The sequence below is a fragment of the Myxocyprinus asiaticus genome, chromosome 13 (genome assembly GCF_019703515.2).
Source record: "Myxocyprinus asiaticus isolate MX2 ecotype Aquarium Trade chromosome 13, UBuf_Myxa_2, whole genome shotgun sequence".
Classification (NCBI taxonomy): domain Eukaryota; kingdom Metazoa; phylum Chordata; class Actinopteri; order Cypriniformes; family Catostomidae; genus Myxocyprinus; species Myxocyprinus asiaticus.
In genome coordinates this window covers 14,570,013-14,594,694 of record NC_059356.1, presented here as the reverse complement: position 1 = coordinate 14,594,694, position 24,682 = coordinate 14,570,013, and the positions used below count along the sequence as shown (strand labels likewise).

General features: G+C 38.1%; 1 protein-coding gene across 3 annotated transcripts in view; it reads right to left on the bottom strand.

The window, feature by feature from the left end:
• The window catches only part of LOC127450072 (calmodulin-regulated spectrin-associated protein 3-like), a 60,670-nt gene that overhangs the window by 30,989 nt on the left and 4,999 nt on the right, over positions 1 to 24,682 (bottom strand). For all 3 annotated transcript variants that reach the window (XM_051713800.1, XM_051713803.1, XM_051713802.1), the window contains exon 2: positions 8,978 to 9,243. In XM_051713800.1, coding sequence (XP_051569760.1) covers positions 8,978 to 9,243 — 266 coding nt within the window. The remainder of the gene's footprint in view (positions 1 to 8,977; positions 9,244 to 24,682) is intronic.

Below are 24,682 nucleotides of genomic sequence, written 5' to 3'. Positions count from 1 at the left end.
AGTTCTGGCTATACAAACTCAAAAATCTTACTACACAATTTACTGTTGAATAAATAAGAAACAAAACAACTACAACCAAGAGCTCTCACTGAACTACACTTGCAGCTCATAGCAAGGTCTTATATCTGTACTTGTCTATGAATTATGGCAAAATGCACGTACAAATCATCTTTATGCACCTTCAGGGCTCTTTAAAATAATGATGTTTGAGTGTGGCCTACAGTCACTATTTTGCTGTTAATATTTAGTTGAATGATGATGCCGTGTCGGAATCACAGATTATCACTAATCTTTACAGATTTTTATCCTCTATGGGGGATGGGCTCTGCGCTGCATTTGAGTGGAAAATGTCAAACCTGCAGAGAGGCGGACAGCTAACCACAATGTCAGAGCACGGACAGATAACTGTGCTTCCAGATGTTACTCCATTTGGGGTTTATGGAAGATTATGTCTTCCTTGTTCCTCATAATATGGACAAAAGAGTTCTGTGGTGGTATCATGGTATAATAATGGTATGGTGCTAGGGCTGGGCAATAGGATGATGAAATCGGATATGGACGATGTCTTACAAAGATCCCGATGCCAATTGTGAACAGACAATGAACAACAATATCGGGAAATGGCAAAACCATGGATCTGGGAAGTCGGCAAATATATTAAACAGTGGCCAATTACTAGCACCCGCCACCCACCAAATGCGACAAGACTGAATCCAGTCCGCAAGCTCCTCGTCCAAATGTATTTCATGCGTGAGTAATTTTGCTCATCTACCCACAACAGGCGGGCGACCTGTAAGACGTCTCAGAGTGACACATGACAAGAAATGCTGTTAGTCACAAAGACACATGCTTGAAGAAACACACTTTATTATATTTTTAAGAATAGACAAAAGAAAAGCCGTCAATGCTTGTGTCTGATTCGCTGTTTGTTCAGAGACATGCAGCAAGAGCCTGTCATGTGGAACAAGCACATGTAAAGAGTTTTCACTCTTCTGAAGTTTCATTCAACTGAAAACTGATTCCAAGAATAATATCGTCTAAGAGAATGCTGCAAATTATCTCCGAACATTAAAATGTTAACACAGACTTCATCTGCACCAAAGCAGTTTACAGGTCTTGGCTCACACTGCTACATCTCCATCCTCCTAATTCTACAGCATGACCCACTTTCATCATCACACTGCTACAGCAGCTAGTCAGCCAGCCACCCCCACAGCCAGGTCTGGGAGCTGCACCACACACAGCTAGACAGCACCAGATGAGCTCAGATCAGCACAGCTCACTGAGCACATCATCATGACACCAGCACGAGGCAGCAGAGCACAGAATATCGACCCGCCTCCACCAAAACACACTCGCATACATCCTCAAAGGGTGTGCCAAAGCACACAGAAACGTCTCTGTTTGAGACATGCCAAGAACAAATACAGAGAAAGGGACAAAGTTAAAATTGGGTCACTGCAGAGAATGACAATAAATCAAGCCGTATGGTATGGAGGGCTGATAGAGTCCAAAATTACCATTTTGCCATATTTAGGCCTACCACTGACAGGTGAGTTGAGAAAATTTACTGGATATAAACTGTATTTTGCATTAAAAATAAACTAACATAACAAGGAATCATTTAGCAGTTTTTTCCCTTGCATATGTGCAGCAAACAGTGCGGACGTTATCTATCTCAGAGCACCATACTCATATAAACAACTGTAGGGGTGCACAGTTAACAGTTACCAAGTACTTAGACTTAGAGTATCAATCAGTACAAAGTACTGATATGAGTATATGCTTATGCCACTCCATTTATGTACACTGGTGGCAAAAAATTTGGAATAATGTACAGATTTTGCTCTTATGGAAAGAAATTGGTACTTCTATTCACCAAAGTTGCATTCAACTGATCACAATGTATAGTCAGGACATTAATAACATGAAAATTACTATTACAATTTGAAAAAAAAAAAAAAAAATGTTCAGAACTTCTTAAACTACTTCAAAGAGTTCTCATAAAAAAAATCCTCCATATGCAGCAATGACAGCTTTGCAGATCCTTGATATTCTAGCTGTAAGTTTGTCCAGATACTCAGGTGACATTTCACCCCACACTTCCTGTAGCACTTGCCATAGATGTGGCTGTCTTGTCGGTCACTTCTCACGCACCTTAAAGTCTAGCTGATCCCACAAAAGCTCAATGGGGTTAAGATCCATAACACTCTTTTCCAATTATCTGTTGTCCAATGTCTGTGTTTCTTTGTCCACTCTAACTTTTTCTTTTGGATTTTCTGTTTCAAAAGTGGCTTTTTCTTTGCAATTCTTCACATAAGTCCTGCAGCCCTGAGTCTTCTCTGTAATGTTGTACATGAAACTGCTGTTGAGCAGGTAGAATTCAATGAAGCTGTCAGCTGAGGACATGTAAGGTGTCTATTTCTCAAACTAGAGACTCTGATGTACTTATCCTCTTGTTTAATTGTACATCTGGACTTCCACATCTCTTTCTGTCCTTGTTAGAGCCAGTTGTCTTTTGTCTTTGAAGACTGTAGTGTACATCTTTGTATGAAATCTTCAGTTTTTGGCAATTTCAAGTAGTGTGATATTATAGACCGATATTAGCCTTTCACCGATATATCGGTATCGGCGTATATTTTACCAATATGAAAACTTTTTCTCAGAACATATAATGCAGAAAACAATGCTTTAGAATATATGTCATTATGTAGTTTGTCCAGCAGAGCGCGCTCCGACTCCACTGTTTACAGAGCTGAGCTGATTGTGGCTCTGCAGACAGGGCGGAGTTCAGCTGTGTCTCGGTAAGTTAACTAGTTTGTGAAATACATACTGGAAAATTAAACAATGACCCCATCATTTTCTCTTTTCAATATAACTAATATAACGTTAACCCTGTCCCTGACAACCATGTCACTCATGTTTATCACATCTGTTTGCTGTTAGCCAGCTATAGTTTGTCAGTGCAGTCAGTAACGCAGCAGATACAAAGGTAAGCAGCAGAGCATCTTTTTGCAGCTCAGCAGACAACGGTGCAGTGGTGGTCTGCTGAGTGTTGATTTCATGATATGTTATTACCTAGTTGGTGAGACACAATGCTGGAAAGTAAAATAAACAACGTCCGTCTTTTACTCTCCATGACAGCAAGCTTATAGCTAACTAGCTAATCACGTAGCTACTTTTACTGCTTGTCAGTTGAGTTGAAGCTAATATGTAAACATGTATTCACCAAACTGTTTTGTTCAGGATTCACAGTTTGGTACCCCCTTCAACCGAACAATTCCAGTTGTTGCATATATAAAATGTAATATTTAAAAGTCTGGTTTTCCAATGTTGAAAGTTTCACCTGAACTTGTATAGCAGAAAACGGTGTAAAACTGCTGTTTATCTTGACTCGGCAGTATTAATATAGTCAGCATTTGTCTGATACTATACAGTACTGATGCTTATTTAGCTATTTATTTTATTTTTATTTATTCTTTATTTTAATGGTCAGCATTTGACTGATACTAAACATACAGTACTGATGCTTAAGCTATTTATTGTATTTTTATTATTCTTTATTTTCTCAGTGTTCATTTCTAGAATTTGTTGACAATGTATAATAATAATATTGTCAAATATTCTTTGATAAAAATATTTGTTTACGAAAGCAGCCTTCTGAGTTCTTTGCATAGTCATATCGGTGCAAAATCGGTGCACAATCCACATAGAAAATGTCTGTTTTCATTCCAGCTCAAAAATTTAATATATCGGCCACCATATCGGTAATCGGTGAATTTTCCCTCTCTAAAATCGGTATCAGTCTCAAAACTCCCATATCGGTCAGGCTCTAATTTCAAGCATTGTATAGCCTTCATTCCTCAATGAAGCTGTTTCTTTTTTGCCATTTTTGACTTAATATTGCCCTTAAGACATGCCAGTCTATTGCATACTGTGGCAACTCAAAAACAAACACAAAGACAATGTTAAGATTCATTTAACGAACCAAATAGCTTTCAACTGTGTTTGATATAATAGCAAGTGATTTTCTAGTACCAAATTAGTCTAGATTGTCTAGATTTGATCAAAAATAACTTTTTTCAAATAGTGACAGCACTGTTTTTTTACATCAGTAATGTCTTTGTGATCAGTTGAATGCCACTTTTGTGAATTAAAGTACCAATTTCCTTCCGAAACAGCAAAATCTGTACATTATTCCAAACTTTTGGCTGTCAATGTGTGTATACACACTGTATATATATATATATATATATATATATATATATATATATATATATATATATATAATTATATTAGGAATGGGCATGAGTACTCGGATGTGGCAGCAATGATCATGGTGATCATGCATTATGTGACTTTTCTCTTAATTCGAAATTCAGTGACAATTACCTGAGAACTAAACACAAACATTGTCAAAGAGTGAGCTTATTTTTAATTTGGAGATTGATTACGTTGTGATTTTGAGGAGTACACTGATTGTCAGAGACGTCTCATAGCAACCAAACTGATATACAACGCTGCGATGCTGTCGTTACGATAATCAAAAGAGTGTAATTAACCATGTTTTAAACACCTGTCTCTGCAAAACATTTGCTAAACACATTTTATTATCCTTTAAATGTAAGAACTTTGACTCATTAATGGATATTGTTTAATAAAATGAATGTTTGTCATTGACTGTAAACCTCCCTGTCCTGGGCGCCGACATGTTTGCGTGACGTAACACACACCTGCATCTCGATGAAATGGGAGTTGAAGATTTCCGCACGAGTTTCCAAGTTAGAAGTCCAACATAAAGTGTCATTCCGTTGCACTTTCCCCAGTTGAAATGTGGAAATTCCGACTCTCCGAGGTGAATGGAACGCTTCATGAATCATCACAGCAACAACAATATGGAACATCGCGGCTTTCCCCACAGGAGCAAGCGAACACACACGCACGCACACACACACACAAACACAAACACACACACACCAGGTGTGCGGCAGTGGACTCAACGCGCTGAAGCAGCGCATATACAGCAGACAAATGTTTCAAACAGCTAGACAGAACACAGCTAAATGGAACAGAATGCAATATCTTCAAAACTGAACTTCAACTTAACACGCACATTAAAAACGCAATGGTTATAGCATCTCCTGCAGTGTAGTCAGGGCCATATGCACGTATACGATGTATGCTTACTTTTTTCCCAGGGCTGTTTGGGTATAACGACTTCTAAGGATCAATATTTGCATATACCCTCAGTATACCCACTTGTTTTGCTGCTTCAGAAGTCCATAATCTTCTGTCGTGTTAGTTTCCCTTTGTATTGGATGCTGTTTTGTGAAACTGGACATTCTTTGTTATAATTGGTGCATTATCACTTGAATTCTACCATTCCCCGCCCCAGACAACCATCATCGAGTGAGGGAATTTATGACAGTGAGTGGAGAGAGAGAGTCACCCTCATGCTGAAGCAGTATCAGGTACAATTAATTAACAAAATATGCCAAATGTCCTGTAAAATAAGGAATCGTCCCATAATTAAGAGAAAAAATTGCGTTCCGTATGAAATCCATATGTGATACCGTTTGTCCCGTATTTTAGCGACACACACCTGAGAAACTGACCTAAAACACACACACCTTTCATGCGAGTTGTGTGAGATATCGGCTGTTGCTTTACACGGACACTACACTTGACAGAAACAGCTGGGGGAAAGATCTTTGACAAAAACAAATGCTAAATCAATGGATTTCTGTTTTTCCCCCCACATACAGTTAAGAGTTTAGTGTTACATTCTCTCACTAACATGTATTCATTTGTGGTAAATGTATAATTTTAACACTGATAATGGAGGTTTATTGTGTGTCCCTTGATTTATTGCGCACCCTGTTATGTCATGATACCATGACCTTTCATTGAAGATATATGTTAGGAAATGACATCACACACACCGGAGGTGTACATCAGCCATTCTGAAAAATTATTTTGCGTTATTTGAAGATTATAACTCTATTGTTTTATTCATGTTTTCCTTTTTTTGTGGTGATAGTCATATGTGGTCAAGCATAACATGTCCACCCTTATTATGGGAACATATATAGGAAATTAATATAATTAAAAATTTCAATATACAGTATTTATGTTAACAGGAATAAAATCATAAATATTAGTTTAAAAATATGTTTCATAGATATCAATCACAGACCATGTAGTGGCTCATTTATCCAATGAATGTCCACCCTGATGCTGCCCATTTAACTGGATGGACATCTGAATTTTTTAGCAATTTAGCTTGACCAGAATGACTAATACAATCTTTAATATGTCCCTGTAATGATGAAACATGAAGAAACTTGTAAAAGTATGTTTTATTTTTCAAAAGTTTCAAAGCCGGAATGTCACCGAATTGTAGGAATGACCCATTTACGATATGGACAGAGTTGCAGTTCTGCAGCTCTTTATACAGTCCACAGTAACAGTAAAGTACAGTCTAGTAACAGACAACACCCCAACCTGTTTTGATTATGCAATTTTTTGTACATTTTGTAACAGCCTATAATAATGAATAGATGATACATTGGAACAACAAGATGCAATGCAGCAGCCAAAGACGTTTGTCAGACATGTTATTATATATACAGTTATGTACATATCATTGCACCTCGAGTATTCGACGAATAATTAGCCCGAGTACTCGAGTAGGCAAAATGACCAAAAAACCCATCCCTAATAACATAGACTCAACCAACGGCCAATCTCTTTGTTTGACCAACAGCAACAGGGGGCATATTCAGAAAGCTATTTTGAAAACAATGTTCATTTTTGCAATTCCATTTGGTGGCACTAGTGATGCAGAAATTACATCAGCTTTAACTCAATTAATCATGCAGCCTTAAAGGGATAGTTCAGCCAAAAATGAAATAATTTACCAGATGCCATCCCAGATGTGTATGACTTTCTATCTTCTGCAGAACACAAATTAAGATATTATGAAGAATATTTAAGCTCTGTAGTTTCTCACAATGCAAGTGAATGGGTGCCAACATTTTGAAACTTCAGAATCTACATAAAGGGAGCATAAAAGTAATCCATATGACTCCAATGGTTAAATCCATGTGTTCAGACACGATATGATAGGTATGGGTGAGAACAGCCAATATTTAATATCAATAAATAAATAAATCAATATTTAAGTTATTTTTTGTCATAAATTCTCCTCCCTGCCCTTTAGGGAGTGATATGCATTAAGACTTTGAATCACCAAAAACAGAAGGAGAATGAGAAAGTAAATTGACTGAGCAGGGAGGAGAATTTATGGTTAAAAAAAAAAAAAAAGGACTTAAATATTGATCTGTTTCTCACCCACACCAGAGTCATCTGAAGTACTTTTATTTTGCCCTTATGTGGATTTTGGAGCTTGAAAATTTTGGCACCCATTCACTTGCATTGTATGGACCTACAGAGTTGAGAAATATTTCTAAATATCTTAATTTGTGTTCTACAGAAGAAAGAAAGTCATACATATCTGGGATGGCATGAGAGTGAGTAAATGAGAGAATTTTCATTCTTGGGTAAACTAACCCTTTATTGTATACCATACCAATGTCTCAAATGAAAAAATGAGTCAAAAGCGTTTTGAATGGTTTCCCTCATCATGAAAGTGCCACCTTCACAACTGTGAGAACAAGAAAGAATAAAAATTAAATATTAATTTCTTAGGAGTGCCAACCCTTCTCCATTCTGTGACTATCATTATTTCTGGATTGTGCATTTGATTGCACAGAGTTTTTACAAAGTGTGTTGATAATTAAATATAAATAAACCAACTGCTTTTCATATCAGCGTTTTCATGCTCATAACCGATATGCCGATGGTTTAATTTGGTCAGTAATTGTCTGATAAATATCAGCGGCCGATACATCGGTGCATCCCTACTTACAATTCATTAACGTTTGAGAACAGAAAATTTGCAATATCCACTGATAATGCAAATCAGTAGATTGGGAACTGACACAAGGGGAGCCAACACTTCTGGTAACTGGTCAAGCAGAAAAAGTTATGGGTCAATTTCAAAACAAATATTAGCTGATTCATTTGCCTGGCTGACATATTGGTCTATCATTAATCATGACAGCCCTGAACTTATGCCACATTTATATTTGCCAACATGTCTCTAATGTCTCTTGGCTAAATCTGATTAAATCTTGTAAGAAAAAATCCGTCTCTTGAGCGCAGACTCACAATTAATGTAAAAAGCTTGGTGCTTGAGAAGAAACAAACACTCCAGTGTCCATTAGCTCCATCCCTTCCAGCAGGAGGAAAGTGCTACATCAGTACAGGGTCTGCTGTCTTTTGTCTGGTTATTGTTTTAAGGACTGATCCCTCGACCCTGCCACTCTTTGTCACCCTCTCCGTGTCTCCGCCCACCCCAGTGAACCAGGGCTTAGCATGGGGCTTTTCAATAACTGTCCTGTCCCTTACAGCTGGATGTACTTATCCTCTAGGATTGCTGGAGGAGGAAGAATAATCCCTGGAATCAAAGCATAAACAAGACTCGCCCCTCCCCAGAAACCCCCTTTCACCTCCAGCAAACAACCCCCAGTCCGGCAAAGCACAGGGTTATGAAACCATCTCCAATGAGTCCTGAGAGATAGGTCAACATTTGCCAGGCTCTGGTGTGGCCAATTCAGCTTTGATATCCCCTGATCTGAACTGGTGGACTGCAATGAGACACCCATGCTCAATAAATCATGGAAATGGCTGCCTGGGTCTCAAAACTGAGCAAGCTGCCTACATAAACAGCATCTCTGTGCATCATAGGCAGCTCTCAACGCAAAGGTAGTCTCAAATTTGAGGCAGCATCACATGTATTAGTCGTGGATTTGGTATTCCCATAATTACCTGCGACAAGCTCAGCAAAAAAGAAACCCATTTAAGATCATAGTACATAATTCATTAAGACATGTGCACAACTAATGTGTCATACCATTTTTATGGGCTTCTGCCGGAGCTCGGACTCTGTCACGGGGGCATTCTGGTCTTTGGGTGCCAAGCCCTTTCTGGCCAGGAGCTGCAGGAGAGCTGGGATATCTTTGGGGGGTCCCTCGGCCCCAGGGCTTCCGCCCAGCAGAAGACCGTAAGCGCGACAGTAGATTTCAGGGGACAGCAGTAGGCGTGTGACGGGAGGCTTCAGGTGCTCTTGCTCATACTGGTCACAGTAGAACGGGTCTCGCAGCTCTACCGGAACATTCTCTATAGGAGAGAAAGAGAGAAAAAAAGGATGTTCAGAATGGAATTCTAATGCTGCACTTTAAACTGTACAATTAAAAATAGATAAATTAATCCTTGTATAAATAAACCTTAAATAATATGCCTTTTTTATTATTTTAATGTTCTTTGAGGTTCGCATACAATATTAGTAGGGCTGTGAATCGATTAAAATGTTTTAATTAATTAATCGTACAGTTAAATTATGGTAAATGATACATTATAACAAACATAAAAAAAAAAAAATCATCATAAATATGTTTATACTTTGTCCCAAAGAACTTGCAAGAAATTGGTTAGTCATCGTTTATTTTATTTATTTAAATATGTACATGTTAAAATGTTATTTATTAGTCTACTTGTTTTTGCCGAGTCTCTATTTGTCTTGTATAATAAATAACTTGAATCAACAATTACTCAAATTAGTATTTTGGTGTGGTAACAAAATTTGTATTGAAAATGATCAAATTGCTTTCGTATGTAGCAAAATGGACATTCTAACTGAAATATACCAATTAATTGGAAACAAATCAAAATGGAAATAGAACTGAATTGAGAGCTTGTGAATCAGAATCCAAAAGAATCAGAAAGTCTGTATTGATGCCCAGCTCTATTGTCAAGGACATTTTTATGGTATACAGTAGTACCCAACACAGTGTTCTGCGGTCACATAAAGCATATTTTGGGAAATTAAGTAGGTCAGCTGGGAATTCATTACAGAAAATTCACAAACTGAGCATGGTGTGCATGCTGCATATTACATTCCTTTCAAAAATAGTTGGCATAGTGTGGTAGTATGCCAATCCGCACAAACCCACAAACACTGAGTTGCATACTTCCACCCGAACTGATGTGTCATGTAGAATTTGACTGATTGTGGTTCATAAGCTGACAACGTGCAAGGTCATGTAAAGGCCGTAAACTGTGTTCTTGTATCAGGGAAAGGTCATAAACGGTTTAAGCGAAAACCAAATGACATTTGTTTTTTTGCCAATTACCCTGATTTTGCTTTGCCTGCATGTAAACACCTTTTATCAGTTTATTCAATGTGTGCATATCTTGTGTGAATGTGTATTTACGTTATATCAAGAACGTTTTCTTGGGTCATCAAGTTTTTATAATGACTTTTGATAGTTCCCAGCATTTTGTTGTACATTTAACTACACTCATTAACACAAGTTGGCATCTCAGTTAGAACAATAAATACAGTATTTATTGTAATAAAATGAAAATGTATTGTTATGAGGAAGACAATTCAAATAAAGAGGAATACACGTGCTATGAGTCTCCGCGGTGTCAAGCACAGCAAGCCACGTGATAAGATGCGCAGATTGACGGTCTCAAAAGCGGAGACAACTGAGACTTGTCCTCCACCACCCGGATTGAGGCGAGTAACCGCACCACCACGAGGACCTACTAAGTAGTAGGAATTGGGCATTCCAAATTGGGGAGAAAAGGGGATAAAAAGAAAAAAAAAGAAGAATTATTTGTTTATTAATAAATGCCAATGTTTCCTACTTTTTTGCTTCTTAAATAGTAACTAGATAGCCATTTAGCTAGCATCTAGAAGATTGTGCATTTGACATGTGTACATGTGACCGTGACATGTAATTGTTTGGAAAGCATTGAGGTCGGAAGTGGGAAATTTCAACTCGGGTATTCCCAACTCTGACTTCATCTGGAATGCAACATTACAATCAGAAAAAACAACTCTTCTATGCCCTACAGCCCAAATCATCCGATTGAGTGACCAAAGCAGGGGTTCAACAAACCGTACACACATGTACAGTAGAAGAGTGTGTCTCACCAGCAAGCCAAAGGACACAAGAGTAGGCACAGTAGAAGTGTGTGATGGTGAGGACACTCCTGTCCCAATTTCTTCTAATTTGGCATTTGCTTCCACTCTCTGCCTTTCTGATAATCAGTTCTCTGGGCAACAGAGAGCTGTTTCCCAAGGGTTCACCACAGCTGAGCATAAACTGACATCCAGATCACAGTCTCGGAAAGCCACACACCGGTGAGCTTCAAAAGAGAATCGAAGCAGTTCAGGCTGAGGTCTCTGGAACCAATAAGAGCCAGGTGTGTGAGCTCTGCCATGCGTTTGATGTGCTATACAATAAGGGGTACCATTATGGAAAGATCCAACTCATCTGTCTTTCTTTCTCTTTCTCACACAAACACACACAGAGCTTGTAAGGTGGCTACAAAATGTAACCTGAACCACTTCAAGAGAAGAACAACGATCCACATACAGTACATAAGACCTCTGTCTGCTATAATAAAACACTCTTTTACACAGTCAAGCTTTGTCAAGCTTACAATTTGGATTTGAATGTCACAGCTGTGAAAAGACAGAGAGAGGAAGACAGCTCTGGGGCTGGTGTGAGACATACATAAAACCTTGTGAAACGCAGACTTGAAACGTAGCCCGCTGCAAACTGGTTCTGCCGCATTCAGTTAATTGCGACTGCACAATAAGAATGGCGCTTCCCAGCCACATCCATGTTGAATGAGTAGGCAGAAACCATGAGACCTGTTCTAAGACACATTAGATGGCAAGTTCCAGGCAAAATGTGGTAGTAGAAGCAGCCAGAATTGGAGATCATAATTAATGTGTTTATATAAATGTTTGTTTCTGATATTGTGAGGCATCAATGAGTTTGATCACTATATTTATCAACAGTTAACCCCTCCCTGCCTGATGATACCCATGATATGAATCATGTCATTCTACACCTGTAAACACAGATTAACACTGCTAAGAACACAATTACCAATTCATTGTGTCATTACAGCTGACAGTAAATACATTTAAACATTTGCAACAGGGCTGGGCGATATATTGAATATTTATGATCTAATCACGATGATTTTTCTTGCAATATTCAAAATTAAGCAATATTGTGAATATCGCAATCATTTTAACACACTTATTATTTGTCCACTACATTTCCTAAACTGTGGAGTATTAGACTAATTTTACAATCCTTCAGGGCTGCACAATTGATCAAAACGTCAAAATTGTGATATGGTCATAGGGCTGCACAATGGCGAAGTTTTAAACAGTCTGATGCCCAGATGCTTGCAGTAAGTTTTACCTTTGTTCATGGTGGCACACAAAAATTAATACTGAAGAAACATCACCTGACACTCGAAAAGAAGCTGCAGAAGAGAACTTTGTAATTATTTTGGATTCATTGCATGTTGCGCCAATTTTGATTTGTATAAAATAGCAATAAAGTAATTCAGCTTAAATGTTCTAAGCTTGTTTTGGAGGTGAAGAATACTCAGCAAGTAAAGACGCTGACTACCACACCTGGAGTCACAAGTTCGAATCCAGGGCATGCTGAGTGACTCCAGCCAGGTCTCCTAAGCAACCAAATTGGCCCGGTTGCTAGGGAGGGTTGAGTCACCTGGAGTAACCTCCTCGTGGTCGCTATAATGTATGGTTCTCGCACTCAGTGGGGTGTGTGGTGAGTTGTGCGTGGATGCCGTGGAGAATATTGTGGGCCTCCACATGTGCTACATCTACAACAAGCCACGTGATAAAATGCGCAGATTGACGGTCTCAGACACGGAGGCAACTGAGATTTGTCCTGGATTTCTCTGGCTTTAGAGATGTGTTAAATGTGTGTATTTATTGACCTGTTACATGGCCACACAGGCTCATATCCACCATTTAAATCTGCTACTCTGAAGAACCACGCGGTTGCCTACTTTGTGGCGTCACGGTATATTAATCTTTTAATCAATATTAATAATCGTGATTATCAAGGGCATCAAGGGCAATAATCGACAATTATGATTTTTGTCATAATCGTGCAGCCCTATATAGTCACATGTGATTAAGCCTCAAAAGACTGGATTAAATTAAATGAATACAAGGATAGTGTGCGCTTCATAGAGAATGGGTGACGTGCTGTTCTGCGTGCAAGTGCAGGGCTCATGATACTCTGTTTTCAGCACTCTCAGAAAAATTTGCGTGCATTGGGCTGCAGATTCACATTGGCGCAATTTGTACAAAACATCTGTAACTGCTACCAGTTCTGTACAAATCTAAAAACACAGCAAAATATCACAGAACAGGAGGAGATGAGTGTTTCACCAGATTTATAATGGGGAACATAATAAACTGCAAAATATACACTGCACTTTCAGTTTTGCATTAAAATAAAGGCTCCAGGTGAAGGTTAAATAAATATGATTAAAAAAAATGCATTAATATAGAAAACAATCAAAAATTGAATCCTCAAAATAATATTAATAATTTAGTATTATATTCTAATAACAAACTTGACTGGGTCCCACAATAATAATTACGATTTATAATAATATTCTGGGTTCCAAATATTAAGTGAGTAAAGTTGTAGTTTTTGCAACGCTGTTCATTCACAAATATGTATTTTAGCAAAAATACAGTATCTGAAAGTAATGATTTTTATTACTGTGCATTGTTGTACATTGGTGCATTTAAATTAAAATGATTAAATATTCTTTCCTGTTTTCATTTGGTGAAAAAAAATGCAAAACATGCTTTTATAATTTGTAACTAGATTTTTACTGTATTGCCCACCAACTGGGTCACACATAATGCGTCAACCCACAATGCAAAGCAGGATGCAAAAGATGCAGTGATGTAAGACGAGAGCGGCTGATAGAGGCTTAATTTCCCTGTAGGACTGGCAGACAATGAATGACTGGTCTGTACTGCACCTTCAGAGAAAAGTAGGGAGAGAGCAATACCTGAAAATAGAGAGGGCTACGCTAAACTAGGACAGAATTTAGTGGGCCAAGTGCTGAATACACGCACATGCGCGCGCGTGTGTTGGGAAAGATAATTTGAAACTGTAGCTCACAAAATACAACTTTATTTCATAATTTAAATAGCTATACCAGTACACATTATTTCAAACAATGACAGCTTATATCATTATTATATATCCAATTTAATTATATACTGATAGAATGTAGATTTTTTTAAATGAGAATATAATAATGATGACATACAAATTATTAAAAATATATACACTGGCGGCCAAAAGTTTGGAATAATGTACAGATGGAGTGGTGGTGGCATAGTGGACTAAAGCACTGAACTGGTAAGCAAAAGGTTGCTGGTTCAATTCCCACAGCCACCACCATTGTGTCCTTGAGCAAGGCACTTAACTCCAGGTTGCTCCAGGTGGATTGTCCCTGTAATAAGGGCACTGTAAGTCGCTTTGGATAAAAGCGTCTGCCAAATGCATAAATGTAAATGTACAGATTTTGCTCTTATGGAGAGTCTTGTTGGGCACTTCTCATGCACCTTACAGTCTAGCTGATCCCACAAAAGCTCAATGGGGTTTAGATCCATAACACTCTTTTCCAATTATCTGTGTTTCTTTGCCCACTCTAACCTTTTCTTTTTGCCAGTTTCGGAGTTTGTAGTTATTTACACGATCTGTTTCTGTATTATCTGAACTTTATTAAAGCTATAATGCTTAAATATAACTGTAATTAAGATGTAACGCCGGGGTGTTTCCTCGACACACAAGTTTTGCTCCAGCTCCAACTATTCCACAACGAGAGTGCTTCTGTATTTACTTATTTTGTATTTTTGAATTATAATTCCCTCATACTTTGCGATCTACATCACCTGAAGCTGTTTGGAAAGTTTAGAGTGCATCTGGTCTGTGAGCTGTGTAATTCTTCCTCTCCTCAGTCAGGCACAAACTGCAGTGCTGCTCTCGTGTGTCATCATTAGAGTTTAATGTAATCTCATGTTACGCTAAATGACATCAAACAACTATTCGACAACGAAAATATTAGTCGACATTGTCGATAACGTTGACTAATCTTTTCAGCCCTAAAGGTATATGAGAAACTCTTATTTAAACTTTGTGCATTTATATTGCGTATTAAAGAACTTTAATTTGATGAGAAATTATGATGTGCATTTTGAACAAACATTAAAAAAAAAATAATCTATTTTCTGTCATACTTTGTCATTTAAATGTTATTATATCAAATCAAGATTATATCTAATTGCTAACCTCATATTGTATATTGAGCCGAATCGTGAAATACATAACTATATCGTTCCATCATCACTATATTTTAATATATCTGTAAAAAACGTAACATGTACTGTTTCTCATAATCATCAACTTTAAATCAAGTTTTTATATTTTCCAATGCTTTTTAATGTGATTATGTAATTCAGAACACTTCATGGGATTGTAGTTAATTTCCCTCATTAAAGACATTAAGTACACACTACACAGTCTTGTACCTTTATCTTTTTATTAAATTCCAAATAATTATTTTTTGCTTCAAATAACATTTTGTAATATTGTGATTCACCCCTGAGCTTGTGTGTTTGGTTCATGGCTTAGAAATCTTTTATTAAGTATTTTATGAAATCCCTACAGAAAAAATGAATGGAAAAACACTTGAACAAGTATTGAAAAAGGCTGGAAAATGTTCATGCTCTATTAAACATCAAAAGTTTTTCAACTGGCAGAGATTCTGTCATGTTGTATTGTTTGGACTAGAGGTAGACTGATATATTGGTTTTACCAAAAATCTATGCAGACAGCTGCCAATAGTTTTAATCAATAGTTTTATTCATTTTTGACTCTTGTAGCCTCAATATCTGAGCCCGTCAGAGTAAGGAAAGACTTAGAAATGTTTTAACATTCTATAAAAACATTTAAAATGTTTTTAAAAACTATCGGCCGATTAATCGGTTATCAGCCTTTTCCACCATCTTAGCTATCAGTATCGACAAAATCCACTGTCGTCCTCTAGTTTGGACAGACAAATAACAGGTTGGAAATTTGCACTTCGTGCCTCATTAGGAGACAATTTTTCTTGTTGGAAAAACAAGCATTATAAAAAAAAAAGGAATGTTACATTTGAAGAATAAGAAATTTAAACAACAAGGAAGGAGAGGTGAATACTCAATAAGGAGCGTGTCAGGTGACAGCTGTTATAAATGTCCTTTAAAGACTATTATGACAGCAAACAAACTCCAAATGTCAACACTACCCATAGCATTATTCTTCCTCTAATTCGCTTTCGCCCTCTCCCTTTCACACACATAAAAATATCAATTTCTATCATTTGGAGAAGTGAAAGTTTAAGAGATACATTAAATCTGGCTCAATGGCAGCAGTAGATGGTAACGTAAAATCAATGGACAAACAAAGATGTTCGTGCGGAGAGTTACTCAAGAAAGCGGTTTGAGTCAGCTGAACAGGACTCTAAAAAGCAAACAGATGTTTTACATTAAAGTCTCCAGGAGACATCAGCAAATAGGATGCAGCGTCCCCACATCCACAGTTCATGCAGTGCAGGGACTGGCGGATCAGCTGAGCTTTACACGTCTGTCACATCTCAGCAAGTCTCCAAACACAAACAGCTAAAGTCTAGAAAAGTAAATTACATGTTAGGATCTATATCATAAGACCCACGTTTACATTCCTGATATATAGCTGAATACCTCTTTTATACTACAGAGAAGTGATCAGCCTCAGATTTGAAGAGCGTTGTCATGGAAACAATGAGCATTTAAGTCCAGGACCACACAGGCCGTTTAATGACCGCCACATCCTGATCTACTGGTCTCTCTGGTTAGGAATAGGCTAATCCATTTAACTGGATGAGAGAGCATCATGAACTACATTTTATTATGTGCTTGATAAAATATCCAAATTAGACGTAGATGCACTGAACTAATGTAATAACCACAAAAGATATGCTTTGGGAAGAGTCATTTTTATGTTAAAATTCTTCTCCTGTCCCAGTTTAATGTGCAGATTGTGCACACACAAATATGGCTCTGTGCAAAAATCTAGTGAGCTGCCTGTGTAGGTAGCATTTTAAGGCATCATAGGCATGCTCGAGATGCAAAGTATATTCCTTCTAAGGTACCTTCTTTTGGCCAAATTTGGCACGAGCAAAAATTATGCATTGCGAGTTTGCTACGAGTGGAGAAATCCAACCAAGATGGTGGATGAATCGAAGTAAATGCTGATTAGAAATATTCATATAATTAATTAAAACCCCAAAAGTATTGTAAAAATGTGTTTTGATGTATAGAGTTGCTGCCTATGTAGAGTGTCGCTAGACATTCTTTGACCATTGTGCCAAGTCCAGATGTTTTTATAGGGATGGGGCCAATTTTTGAATGTTAAAATACTCACCGTTTCAAAAGTATAGACACAAGGCATAAGCAATATGTTTGTTAACATGATTTTAGTGTGATAAAATCACTTGTTTGTCTGAAGAATGGAAGATGGGACATAAGGAGAATTTGGGAAACCTTGTTTGGAGACCATTTTCACTATTCTTTTTGGTGCCGCAAACGATGCAGAAATTGCACACAGAAGATTAAAAGCTGATAGTCCATTTGAATACAATGCAAAACTGAAACTTAACTGCAAACACACAAACTTAATTTTATAAATTTGCCCTTCTTAGGTATGCAGAAATCCACCTTAGATTAGTGTGGGATCTACATTCTTCATATTTCACTGGAGGGAAACTGGATTGAAATAAAAAAAACTTATTTTTTTATTATTTAAAAAGGCGTTTAGTAATGTCTTGAGCCATGCAAACATGACAAACATCAATAACAAAGTTTTGACTGTTTAACAGTCAATAACAGTCAGGCTTTTCATGTGCATAATCCTTTACCAGATGAGCCGTTTCTTTCAGGATAAAGTTTCTGGACAAAAAGCTTTCTTTGGCAGACCAAAAGGAAAATTCATGTGGCTACTTTGTGTCTAATCTCCAATGGTAAAAGACAACATAGCCACACTGATATCTCATTCTAATCCTTTTTTTTATTATGGCGATTGAAGGGTGTTCATCGTGAAATAAGTAATTTTTCTAAACACAATAAAAACAAGCAAAGGCCACTGCCATTCTGTGCCGCCTCACCTGTTGAGTCATCATGGTGACACACTGATTATTTGAGCATGACTAAGGTAGGCAAACTGCTCACAGGACCATTAGAGAGAAACAGGTTTCTGTCAAGTCATAACAGCACTGGCTGTCCTTAAACATTTGTGGACAAGGAACATATTATCAGTCGAATTCTCCCTTACAGTTATCAATAACGGCGCAGAGGGAGATAAGAGGACAGTTTCTGCCATCTGTGGCAGAAGTTTGAGTTTTGAGTGTTAAAGATGTGTGTTGTGTTATTTTAGTTTTTTTGCTGATGTGAACAAAACTTTACTCAGGAACAGAATGTGCCAGCGTCAATGTCTCACACAGCCATAGGCTCAGTCTAGCTAAGGCATTGCCTGAAATTAGTATTAGATTGCTTTATTTTTTGCGCTTAAGTTGTTTTTGAACTCAAAGCTCTTTCAGCTAGGACAGAACTCCTAAGGACACATCTTTGTTGAGCCGAGTTCATCCAAAAAGAAGCCGTGGCAACGGACCAAAAAAAAAAAAAAAAAAACTAAATTGATAATAATACAGGTAGCAATTTGCAGCACAGAATGCCTTCCTTACAGCCATGGGTTCACTGCAGAGATGAATCTCAGAGCAGGACCAGGGCGCTGATATGAACATGAGGGTTACACCTCTGTACCCAGTCCAGACTCTCACAGAGAAACTGATGATGTCGTTAGATCCAAGCAAGAAAACAAGTGCGGACCTCAATTAGAGTGATCTTAGAGTTCTGAAGTCACACATACGTATTCATGTCTCAAATAGGGATGTTAATGATTAATTGATGATCGATTCATTGTCGTTAATAATTTGATCGATTAAGCTTATCGGTCGGTGATTAATTTCAGCACTGTGGAAAAAGGTCTCTTACTTATCGTAAAGGAGGAAGCAGAAACCGGGTGAACAATCAAGACTTTAATGACAGACAGTTTCACGCAGACACAACACGAACAGTGCTCTCCAGCACACGATCCCCAGCACACACACACACACACACACACACACACACACACACACAGCTTCGCGTGTCTGTCATACTGTTGGCCTTCCTGGCCCAAGGCAGAATGCACACGTTAGACGGCTGAGTGCATCTCTCTCTCTCTTGAACTGCCGTTTCCGGCTCCTCTTTATCCCCCTCCCGGATGGTTACCCGGCCACACCCTCCTCCACCCCCAACACCCGATTCAGGCCGGGGAACCATCCGGCCTGACTTACTCTGTCCCATCCCCCATTCCTGGAGGGGAGGTGTTGCCCTTCTGGCCGTTCTGCTGCCGGCTGGTCTTCCCCACCTCCTGGGAACATGAGCAGGATGAGGGGTGGGAAAGGAGAGAGAGAGAGAGAGAGAGAGTGGTAGAGCCCGGGAGAGAGAGAGGAGAGAGAGAGAAAAGAAAAATGAAAAACTCCAGTTCCCGACCACGCCACCAGTCAGTCCTCAGCCAGCTGCACAACGGTCCTCAGCGATGCTGGGCGATGGCACTGGGCCCCTCAGCTGTCCCTTTCTGCCGCCGGCTGGCACACTGCTCCAGTGCCAACAAGTCGAGCACTCTCTCGGAGTCGTTATCCTCCATCAGCAGCAAGGACTCTCTGACGGCGCATCTTCCTCACCCTCCTGGATTTCGGCACCACTGTAGCAAATGGTCTCTTGCTTATCGTAAAGGAGGAAGCGGGAACCGGGTGAACAGTCACAAGGACTTTAATGACAGACAGTTTCACGTACACACAACACGAAGAGTGCTTTCCAGCACACGATCCCCAGCACAAACACACACAGCTCTGTGTGTCTCTCACACTGTTGGCCTTCCCGGCCCAACGCAAAATGCACACGTTAGATGGCTGCATGCATCTCTCTCTCTCTCTCGAACTGGCATCTCTGGCTCCGCTTTATCCCCCCCCCGGCTGATTGGGGTAACTCAGCACCAGGCGTCCATCCTTACAGCCCGGCCACCCTCCTCCTAGTCACAAGCACAAATGCGTTCAGTAATCATGACATCACACGTTAAAAAGACTGTCTATACTAGGGATGTACATGAGTACTCGACTAATCAAGTAATCGTTCTGCACCAGCTAGTTGAATATTAAAAATGCTACTCGAATATCGCAAATTTAATTTCTTTTCCGCATTTGCCTGCCATGAACAGCACTGAATTACAGTGTACTTTCCCTTTGAATTTCTCACCAAATCTCACAATTACAACTGACCCTTCGTTAAGAACCGCCTTAAGTGTTTCTGACCAATTCTATTTTCGTAAATGTTGCCTCGCCGCCAATACTCTGACAAGCGTTTGCCTTTTTACAATGAGAGCCTATGGGAATAATGTGTATTTGAGTAGTTTTAAGTGGGATTTTATCAAAATGATTTGTGAAAACGTTGTTGCTGGGTCACTTACCTAGAGAGGAGACACGCAGTGTTTTTTTCTTTTTAATTTTGTTTTAAAGAAATCTCATAAACAGCATGCTATGGATTAAAATGTGTCTGCCCTCATTCCCAAATAAGCATGTATATCATCAGCGAGGACACCTACATTTGCTCCAAGGTCAATTAAAGCTAATAACCTAACATTAATTCATTTATGTATTGATTCAGGTCTTAGTAAAGGCGATAGTAAATAAAGAGTTTACAGCATCATAGTGAGTGTGTTATGAGACGTTATAAGCAGTTCTTTTCACTTACACTAATGTTATGAGGAGCAAATGACGCCTTTCTCTTTTTAAAGTGACTGATAATAGAAAGCCTCAATTCTGCTTCACAGTCTCCACAGTTTTCAATCAAATAACTGTGTAATTGAACAATTCCTTTTACATCATATAAATATGCTTTACTATGTCACTCATCATTCCAGCCCACATAATAATATTATCCATTCCATCTAAGAGATCTTGCCAAAAGCCGCGGCGTTCACGGCAATCTCCCAATCATTCCTATGGGGAGTTCTACAGAGCTTGTCAAAGCGAGCAACCATAACCAAGGAGGGCGGAGTTTAGCGACGGGTTAATTGAGTCCACTGGGGGGTGCTGTGGATGTATGTCATTGAGGTGTTGGATGAGAGAAGATGATATCATGGTGTCTGTGCTTCAACCAATGTGTGAAAATACTTGTAATATTTTGATTCTTATTGAATTCTACTCCATTGGTATTCAATTCTTGTTGGAGTCCTGCAAACCAACTGATGAGGATCTGCTTTTATGGTGGGGAAAAATGTTAAGTGGTGCAAGAAACTCCAAAGCTTATCAGAACAGTATGTGTGTACATGCGTGAAATCTCTGAACACTGACAGAGTTCAGAAAGAAACTTTCACCAATTGTTTTTCTAAATAATAACATGTGAAATATTAAAATGTGATTTATGTAGACTCAGAGTTTATATATGTGCATTACCATAATGCTGTCAGTATTGGTTTCTATGTAAGCTCTGGGTGACTGCAAATATCTTTTAACTGTTATTTAAAAAAATATTTTCCCTCATTTTTATTAATGCATATTGTGCATTTAATTATTTCCCAAAAGGAAAGTGTAGTTTATTGAAGTTATCTTATTTTGAAACAGTTCTTGATAACGTTTGTGAATAATACAAAAAAAGACATATCACGTGCATGCCATACTTGTTATTTTTAACTTACACTTTAATATACGAGTAATCGGGTACTCATTTTTTGTGGATTAGAGTACTCGACTTAAAAATTACTCTAAAATGCTCATCCCTAGTCTATAGTCATCCGCAGCTAGAGGGTGCACTGCCCTTTTAGTGCTGTCTTATCTGCAACACAGAATAAGAAACACAGATGTGCATCCTTCACTTATTCTCTTGTAAAGATGAAGTGGGCTCAAATGTAATCAATGTTGAAGCGTTTCTCTATAAATGAACATTGTTTTCTGCATACACCGTGATAATGGTTAAAGTACAATATGACAACAAGCACTGTTGATCTGCCGTTCTCCTTGTTTCATCCCAACTTACAATTACATCAGTGATCGCCAGGAAAGCATGAAAGCACATTCACCTGACATCACCAGAAAAATGGTATATTATGTACAGTGTTTACGCAATGCGTTATGATTTGACCTAAAGGTGCACTCAGTAACTTTTTGCTTGTGTCATCTTGGACTTACAGTGACACCTAGTGGTGTGGATGCAGCATCATTCAAAATCAATAGTTTTCAGTTACAGATGCCATTGTAGAAATTCACTATTCACAATCAGCCATGATTAATTTAATCCAAGAGTGAAAGTGTCCAATAACAAGATGGTTACTGAGATTAAGTGAGGAGTATTCAGCTGGTCATGTGATTCTAAAATGACAGCCCCCATGATGGCTCCCCTGCCCCATGTAGAATAACAGTTTTTATAAGGTTACTGATATGACTGAGTCCTCATCTCATGTAAATGGTCATGATTTTATACATATGTTTCAAAATTACGATTCATTTCTTTAGGAGTAAAACATTTTTAATGGGGGAAAATTAGAGTGCATCTTTAATTTTAAAAAAATAAATATATCCAAAGGTCCAAAATATCCCACGATCCACAATGTTAAGTTTTAATGTACTCAAATAATTATCTTCTATACAAATTATTATTACCAGAATTATAGAAATATCACTTATTTATTAATTAATGCAATACTTTCTTAAAGGAATATTAATCATTTCTTAAAGGAAAATTTCAGGTTCAACACAAGTTAAGCTCAATCGACAGCATTTGTGGCATTATGTTGATCAACACAACAATTAATTTCAACTTGTCCCTCTTTTTTCTTTTTTTTTTCTTTTTTTTTAAAGAGCAAAAATTAAGGTTACAGTGAGGCATAGAAGTGAATAGGGCCCATTTGAAGGTTTAAAGGCAAAAATGCGAAGCTTATAATTTTATAAAGCACTTACATTAATTCTTCTGTTAAAACTCATGTATTATTTGAGCTGTAAAGTTGTTTAAATTCATAATTTTTACAGTCATTTTGGGGTTTGTTGACATTACATCATCATGGCAATGAAGTTGCAAAATTGGCTATAACTTTACACAGAACACAGCTATTCTACAAGGTCTGTTCCTTTAAGAACTGTTTACAATTCTTATGTGCAATACTGTGAGGGTGTTCTCTTCTCTCTCTCTCTCAGTTTTATACACACTGGTCACTTTAACATCTTCGCTGCTACCCAGGCTCACCAGGTAAACACTTATGTTTACACCTATATACATTTCTTGTGTATATTAAGTATTAAAGTCCTCATGCCCTTAATGTCCTGTACTGTTTGCCCTGAATGTTTTCTTTGCACTGTTTTCTGTACTGTTGCACTATGTGTGTTAATTGTCTGTAAAGTATATGTTGAAAGTATATGTAAAGTATATGTATAGTATATAAGCTAGGCAGGTCTATGTGTAATGTCTATATATGTAGCACCGTGGTCCTGCGAGCCACGACATTTCGTTCCCTTGTTTGTCTCTACATATAGAGGAATGACAATAAAGCTCACTTGACTTGATTGTTTACGTCTTGTGGCTAAACAGTATTTTAACGCTCAAAAATTGGCTCCCTTCCACTTCCATTGTAAGTGCCTCACTGTAACCCATATTTTTGCTATAAGAAAAGGAGGGATGAGTCGAAATGAATTTTTGTGGTAATTAATATTATGCCACAAATGCTGTCGAATGAGCTGAACTTGTATTGAATCCGGAATATTCCTTTAAGTGTATTAATTTAAATTAAATTTAAACAGTAGGTTATGCACATATTATTTGGAGTTCTCCGCACGCATTTTGCGCTATTAACGTTAATGATTAATTGATTGTTAATTTCCATGACAATCAATTATGAAAATGACTGAAAATTTACATCCCTATTCTCAAAAGCTGCAATACAGCCATCTTTGCACTCCAGCCAGGCCTGTTTAATCTGGACCGATTTCTCTCTGGTTTGGCTGTGTGTGCCAGACTGGGTGACTTTGACCAGAGGGTGTGGTCATGCAGGTCTGCTATTGATGCAGGGAGTGAATACAAACACAGAGGTGTCAGTCAACCGAGTTCAGAGCTTAGGCCTAATTACACATCAACTAGGTGACTTATTAGCTTCTCACACCCAGGGCAGATCTTGAATGTGTGGTAGTTAACCTGCAAAATACAGAATACAGTTCTGTTTTGAGAGCTAAATTCCGTTCTCTTCATCTACAGTTCGTTTAGTTTCGAGAGTGACAAGCGCATTCATTAATCGAAGTAACTCCCTTAAATTCACAAGCAAATTTTGAGAGCAAGTTTGGTTGATGTACTATATGAACAGAGTCGCAGTCACGTCATTGACAATATGACAAATGTGCGTGCGTCGCAAGTTATTTTGATCACTGATAATCACTAATGTTAGGGCTATAGTATTATATCCTTAAAAGCTCTTCAAAATCATCCTTTTTACTGTTTGTTGCCATGGTTACAGGCATCACTTGCAGGTAAGAAAAGGTGACTGAGGCTGTGTCTCGTTTGGAAGTCTGCGTCCTCCGGAGG